The sequence below is a fragment of the Salvia hispanica genome, chromosome 6 (genome assembly GCF_023119035.1).
Source record: "Salvia hispanica cultivar TCC Black 2014 chromosome 6, UniMelb_Shisp_WGS_1.0, whole genome shotgun sequence".
NCBI lineage: Eukaryota > Viridiplantae > Streptophyta > Magnoliopsida > Lamiales > Lamiaceae > Salvia > Salvia hispanica.
The window spans coordinates 12,776,327-12,784,236 of NC_062970.1; the positions used below are offsets into that span (position 1 = coordinate 12,776,327).

Below are 7,910 nucleotides of genomic sequence, written 5' to 3' on the forward strand. Positions count from 1 at the left end.
GGTATAATTCGCACCATCATTGCATTTTTGCTTGAGGGCGTTGATGTGATCGCGGCTTAGCCTGAATGTGGAGAATGTTGTTTCACCATCGCCTTTGAGAGGGGTTTTGAGCGGCGGAGGGGGTTGGTGCTCGATGTGGCGAAACCGGGGCTGCGGGGGGTTGCGCGCCGAGAGGACGCGGCGGTCCAAGGAAATGTTGGAAATAGAAAGCAGATAACAACAAGAGATAGAAATAGCCTGAAGTACTTCGCCTATCATCCACCGAACCTGCCCAATCACTGTCCGTGAACCCAACCAACTCAAAATCAGCAACATTTGAGTACCAAATACCAAAATTTTGAGTTCCAGCTATGTAGCGAAGAATCCTTTTTGCAGCTCCAAAATGTTGACGTGTTGGATTGTGCATAAATCTGGAAACCATACCAACGGCAAAGGCAATATCGGGCCTCGTATGCGTTAAATAAATCAAACCTCCAACTAGACTCCGAAAGCTTACTGCATCAGCTTCCTCCGTACCATCTTTGAGCTGCAACTTTTCATTCATATTCATGGGAGTAACTGCAGCTCTGCAATTCGTCATGTTGAAGCGTTTGAGAAGATCCTCGGCATACTTTTTCTGGAAAACGAACACTCCATCTTCTCCTTGCTTAATTTCCAATCCAAGAAAATAATTAAGCAAACCCAAATCTGTCATCTCAAACATATTCATCATACTCTCTTTGAACTCAGTAACAAGAGAGTTAGAAGATCTCATATATATTATATCATCAACATATACACAAACTAGGAGCAAGCTACCGTTACTTCCCTTCTTTGCATACAATGTAGGCTCGTTAGCACTTCGTTCAAATCCATCTTGCTGGAAAAACGAATCCAGCTTGCTGTACCACGCTCGCGGAGCCTGCTTCAAGCCATATAACGCTTTCTTCAACCTATAGACCTTATCCTCCATGCCTTCAACAACGAATCCTTCCGGCTGCACGACATAGACTTCCTCCTCCAAGTCTCCGTTCAGAAACGCAGACTTGACATCAAGTTGATAGATAGGCCACTTAAGATGTGCAGCCAAAGCCAAGAACATTCTCACGGTTTCGAAGCGAGCAACCGGAGAGAACGTTTCCTCATAGTCGATGCCCTGCTTCTGCGCATAGCCCTTGACAACCAAACGAGCCTTGTGTTTCTGCACACTCCCATCTGCATTATACTTCGTCTTGAACACCCACTTCAAGCCAATTGCACTCTTATTTTCCGGCAAGTCTTCCAGCATCCAAGTTCCATTCTTTTCAATTGCTGCAATCTCCTCATTCATTGCATTCTGCCACTTCTCTTCTCCAGCAGCATCATGGAACCGATTTGGATCCGCAACCATAAGAGCAAAAGTACATCTCTCATAAAGTTCAGTTAGAGACCTATAGCCTCGTGGAGGGGGTGTTTCGAGAGATGAACAACTACCTAATGACGGTGGTGTATTTAAGTTTGGAGGATTTATAGGGCTGGTATGAGGCGTATTTGGAGGAGTAGTATTTGGTGAGTTTATGGGGCTGTTTTGTGGTGAATTCGGAGGGCTGCTGTGCGGCGAATTCACACCAGAATCTGCATCACTCGTGTCCAGCGGGAAGAGAGTATATGGATCATCTTGCTTGCTCTCCCAATCCCAGCCAGCATCTTCATGAAAAACAACGTCTCTGCTGATAATAACTTTTCCACTAAGAGGTTTATATAGCTTGTATGCTTTAGATTGAGAAGAGTACCCAATGAAGATACACTTTTCAGATTTCTCGTCAAGCTTTCGACGATGTTGAGAGCTCACCAAAGCATAAGCTACGCATCCAAAAACCTTTAGATGGCTCACCGTCGGCTTCGTACCTCCCCAAGCTTCATATGGTGTGCGATTTTGAACATCTTTTGTAGGAGATAAATTCAGCAAGAATACGGCAGTAGCAACAGCTTCTGCCCACAAGGAGTTGTGGAGATGCTTCGCCTTCAACATGCTTCTCGCCATCTCTACAACGGTGCGATTTTTCCTCTCCGCCACACCATTCTGCTCCGGCGTATATGGTGCTGTCAACTCTCTGCGTATTCCATTAGTCTCGCAAAAATGATTAAATTCATTAGAGCAAAACTCACCACCCCTATCTGTACGAAGAACCTTGATGCTCTTCTCACTTTGCTTCTCCACCATAGCCTTGAAATTCTTGAAGTTCTCAAAGGCTTCGGATTTATTTTTCATAAAATAAACCCAACTCATGCGACTATAATCATCGGTAATTAGAAAGAAATACCGACTTCCACCAATCGACTCCGTATTTATAGGCCCGCACAAATCAGCATGAATGAGCTCAAGACAATTAGAAGCTCTCCACGATACACCACTAGGAAAGGATTTCCTCCTCTGTTTCCCATAGATACATCCTTCACATAAATCAAAATCATCAATTTTAGGCAGCCCATGAACCATACCTTTCTCCCATAGAAGCTTTAATCCATTTGTGTTGAGATGCCCATATCGTAAATGCCACAGCCTCGACGCCTCTTGCGTGCTAGAAACAAGAGCATATTTCTCCACATTTGACATTCGCAGCGGAAACATTCTATTCTCCATCATGCAAACCTTTGCAATGATTTGCCCAGATTTTTTTTCTTTGATGACACATAAACGATCATCAAACACCACCATATATCCAGTAGATATCAATTGCCCAACACTCAATAAATTATGTGCCAAGTGTGGAATAAAATAGACATCATAAATGAGTTTGGTGTTACCATGGCCATCCTTTACTGCAACAGTACCTTTCCCCTCAACTTGAATAGATTTGTCATCACCTAGCCTGACTTGAATCTTGTGAGATTCATCGAGCTCTTTGAACATCTCCTTGTTGGAACACATGTGATTCGAGCAACCACTATCCACGAACCACGCATCATTCGGCACATCCACGGCGTCTGCAACCGCCATGAATAACTTGTTATCATTCGCCTCTTCTTGGACGCAATTTGCTTGTTTTTCCTTCGACCAACAATCTGCTTTCACGTGCCCATATTTGCCGCAATTATGACACTGAATTTGGCTCTTGTCGCCTTGCTGTCCACCAAAATATTGCTTTGCATCAGATCGACCGCCACGATCTCGACCTTGGCCACGCCCGCGACCTCGGAAACCTCCTCGGCCTCGTCCTCTTGCCGTAGAGAACTCCTTCCGATTGGAGAATTCACCTTTCACTTGAAAAGCTTTTTCATCAGACTTTTCAAACGATCGGTTAATCCTTGACTCATGAGCTTGAAGAGATCCCATTAGTTCTTCAAATGAAAAAACCGATAGGTCCTTTGATTCTTCAATTGCAGCAACAACATGATCAAACTTTGGAGTCAAGCTTCTGAGCACCTTCTCAACGATGGTCTGGTCCGTGATCTTATCTCCACAAGATCGCATTTGACTGACAGTTGCCATTGCCCTCGACAAAAAATCAGCCACAGATTCTCCATTCTTCATGATCAGCGTTTCAAAGTCACGTCGAAGTGATTGCAATCTCACGACGATGACTTTTGAATCTCCCTTGAATTCTTTCTGCAAAGTTGACCAAGCTTGCTTCGAGGTGGTCGCCGTTGCAATTCTGGAGAAGACGCTGTCGTGCACCGCTTGCTGGATGATCGCCAACGCCTTCGAGTCTTTCTTCTTGTTCTCCCGCAATCTGTTCGCCTCGTCGGGATCTGCATATCCCTGCTCCACGAAGTCCCATAGATCTTGAGACCTCAGTAGAGTCTGCATCCGAATACTCCAGTATTCATAGCCTTCTCCTTTGAAGACTGGAATGAGTAGTTGTGTAGCACTCATCGAACTTCCGTTGCTGGCCATCATAATTGAACCTAGCTCTAGATGCCACAAATGTTGGAAATAGAAAGCAGAGAACTACAAGAGATAGAAATATTTGTAGTCTAAAAGTGTATATCAGAATATGACTCCAAATTGACTTGTTTATTCCACTTACATGAGGTGCTATTTTATAAGCCCTCTAAGCATGAAGATTACAACGGCAAACTGAAATGAACTAAAAATCAGCAATAACAGAATATAGAATGACTAGGAACACTAAACACCTAACTAAGAATGAGTCAAACTAAAGCTGAAACCAACAAAGACTAAGTCCCGATACTTTCAATTATGAGTCAACAATCTTCATTCAACAGGAAGCAGGTGGGACGGTTGTTAGGCCGCGGGCTATTGCTGACCACGTGTTGATGAAATTGTTTCCGGAAATCCCGTCTGTAGTGTGATGCTCACCAGCAAAACCTAAGGTCGCTCCGCTGCATTTGAACCGGGTTAACTGTGTTGCCAAAATAAAAAAAATATATTATACTTCCTCCCTCCATCCCATTGAAAATGACCCATTTTTTCTATTTTGGTTTATAAGGATTGGGTATTTTACTTGGGACAAAGAGTGTATAAACATTTGATTAGTAGAAATAGTGTTAGTGGATAATGAGGTCCACATTACTAGTAATGTAATGGAATCCAAAATTTAGAAAGTTCATACTTTTTGGACCAGACTAAAATGAAAATAGTTCTTACTTTTAGAGATGGAGATAGTATATAAGAATATCTTATATCAATGTTAAAAAAACTGAAATCATTCTCTTCATGAGCCACTGTTATCCTATAACAAATTGGCTCTAGGATGACCTCCTTGTAGTATTTACAACCATGAATTGAATTAAACTAACTCCATTTTGCAACATTAATTCACGAACAAAATGTTTCTACCTACCTATAATTCTTGATTGCAATGTAACTTAGCCCATGTTTGAGTAGAATTCAAGGTGTGGAATTAGAATTGGAGTTTTTAATTTCAAATTCAATGTATGGTACTATAGATTTGAAATTGAATTGCAATTCCAAATCTTTCAATTCCAACATTTGAATTTCATATCAAAAGTAGAAAATTAGAATTTCAAATAGTTATAAAATTAAATATTTTCACTATATATCCACAACACGTACTTCACACACTACACACATTTCAGACATTTCACACACTATATGCAGTGTGTGTATTTTGTGTATAGTGTGTGTAGAGTGTTTAGTGTGTGAAGTGTGTCTGTATGTATAATATGTGTATTTTGTATAAAGTGTGTGTGAGTGTGTATTTTGTGTATAGTGTGTACGTACAAATTCTTCAAATTCAATTCTATATCAATTACTACTTTATTTTATCAAACATGGAATTTGGAATTGAATTAGCTTTCAATTCAATTCCAATTTCATGTACCAAACGGAGCCTCAGAAAAATTCACATGGGCTCAAAAAATAACACATTTTTTTGTCTTCTAGTACTAACTAAAAATGGAAAGGTAGATTACATTTTTGGAATACATGAATGATAAGTGAAACGCACCTTGACCAGAAAAGGTAGGAAAGTAGAAATTCCTTTCGAGTAATCGACGGTGGGGGCGAGGCTGAGATCAGGCCTGGGGATGCAGAAATCACCCAAGTCGTCGAGGGCGCCGTCGCACTCCACCTCCACGAACGACACCCCTTCCCCGTTGCAGTTGATCTCAATACGGCCGTTGTCGTCCCTTCTCAGCCTCCCCGCATACGGGTAGAACTCAACAAGGGTCCGGCTTAGAGCTGCCTTGAGCGCCGCCGTGTCGAAGAAGCTGGCTCCGCCATCGCAGCGGTAGAAGTAAATACATCGAGTGTGGTGGGTTTCAGGTAAAACTAAGTCTATGTTGGAGAGCCACACACAGCCACTCGGAGTTTCTTCCATTGGCTTTACCATTGTTGATTCTATCACTCTAGTCTTCATGTTTCAATTCCCACAAGTGAATCGCTCCGATGATTATACTTTTAATTTGTGCTACTTCCGTAAGTGGAGGATGTTTTGATTTATAGTTGAGATTTGTTAAATTTTCTTGATTATATGTTACACTTCCTTCATCGTCGGCAATCAAATAATGAACGTATGTATTGTATTGTCAAAAGTTGTCTTATCACACAAGTATGGCAAGGAATGAAGCCACGTTATATGTGGCAATAAGTAGGTATCAATCTACCTGCCTCAATACATGGGTTATACGTATTGTATTTAATTTTAGAATTGAGACTAATACACTTATTATACTAATATATTATTTTATTACAATATTCTATATAAAAAAAAAAATTCACTTATTAAGGGTGTGTTTGGGAACATGAAATTGGAGCTATGGAATTGGAATTTGAGGCTTCAATTCCAATCCATTGTTTGGTATCACAAAAATGTATAGAATTGGAATTGAATTATAATATCAAAACTTTCAATTCCATGATTTGAATTCTATATCAAAAGTAGATAATTGGAATTCCAAATAGTCATAAAATTAGATAGCTTCACTACCCACTACACACATTTCACACACACTACAAACATTTCACACGCTACACACATTACACACATTTCACACACTACACACACTATACACACTACACACATTTCACACACTACACAAATTTCATACACTACACACATTTCACACACTATACACATTTCATACACTACACAAATTTCACACCCTACACACACTTCAAACATTTCATATATTTCACACACTACACATACTACACAAATTTCACACATTTCACACACTACACACATTTCACATATTTCATACATTTCACATATTTCACACACTACAAACATTTCACACACTTCACACACTACACAAATTTCACACACTACACAAATTTCACACACTACACACATTTCACATATTTCACACATTTCACATATTTCACACTACACACACTGCACAAATTTCACACATTTCACACACTACACACACTTCACAAATTTTACACACTACACACATTTCACACACTACACATACTTCACATATTTCACACATTTCATATATTTCACACACTTCACACACTACACACATTTCACATATTTCACACATTTCACATATTTCACACACTACACAAATTTCACACATTTCACATTACACACAAAATACACACGTTACATACATTGTACACAAAATACACATACTACACATGTTACACACTAAATACACACGGGGCACAAATTTTACACAAAATACACACACTACGTACACTATAGTCAAAATACACACATTATTCACAAACTAAAATTTCAAATTTGGTTAAGTTTAAACTTTTGAAAAAATTTAGTTTTTTTATTCAGATCGAAAAAAAATCTAGAATTGAAAAAAAATCAAAAATTGGATGCTTGAAATGTGTAAAATGTGTGTAAAGTGTGAAGTGTGTGAAATTTGTGTAGTGTGTGTAGTGTGTGAACTATGTAAAATATGTTAAATGTGTGTAGTGTGTGAAATATGTGTAGTGTGTGAAGTGTGTGAAATGTGTGAAGTGTGTGAAATATGTGAAATGCGTGAAGTGTGTGTAGTGTGTGAAGTGTGTGAAATGTGTGAAGTGTATGTAGTGTGTGTAATGTGTGTAGTGTGTGAAGTGTATGTAGTGTGTGTAATGTGTGTAGTGAGTGAAATATATGAAGTGTGTGTAGTGTGTCTAGTGTGTGAAATATGTGAAATGTGTGTAGTGTGTGAAATGTGTGTAGTGTGTGAAGTGTGTGTAGTGTGTGAAGTGTGTGTAGTGTGTGAAGTGTGTGTAGTGTGTGATATATGTGAAGTGTGTGCATTATGTGTATATTTACCAAACATGTCAATTCAATTTCATAGAATTCCAATTCCAATTCAATTCCAATTCTGTGTTCCAAACGGAGCCTTATTTATTTGTAATTAATTCAGTTGCAATATCGACTAAAGAATAATTTAATAAATAAAAGATTATAAGTTGATGAAGGGCATTATCAATAATACAATATTTCTTGAGTTAATATTACAACTGAATTAATTTCAAAATAAATATAAAAAGAAAAAACATAAATTTA

General features: G+C 39.2%; 1 protein-coding gene across 3 annotated transcripts; it reads right to left on the minus strand.

Moving 5' to 3' along the window:
- Window positions 1-3,960: 3,960 nt before the first annotated feature.
- On the minus strand, window positions 3,961-5,909 carry LOC125192889 (rosmarinate synthase-like). Of its 3 annotated transcripts, none has more exons than XM_048090563.1 (2): window positions 5,394-5,909; window positions 3,961-4,291 (listed from the first exon to the last, which is right to left on the minus strand). In XM_048090563.1, exons 1-2 carry the CDS (start codon window positions 5,802-5,804, stop codon window positions 4,220-4,222), a joined length of 483 nt encoding a protein of 160 aa, XP_047946520.1. In that variant the 5' UTR covers window positions 5,805-5,909; the 3' UTR covers window positions 3,961-4,219. The 3 variants fall into 3 exon arrangements, with proteins under 3 accessions (XP_047946520.1, XP_047946521.1, XP_047946519.1); XM_048090564.1 differs by having other exon boundaries at window positions 3,961-4,305; XM_048090562.1 differs by having other exon boundaries at window positions 3,961-4,325.
- Between the last annotated feature and the right edge of the window lie 2,001 nt (window positions 5,910-7,910).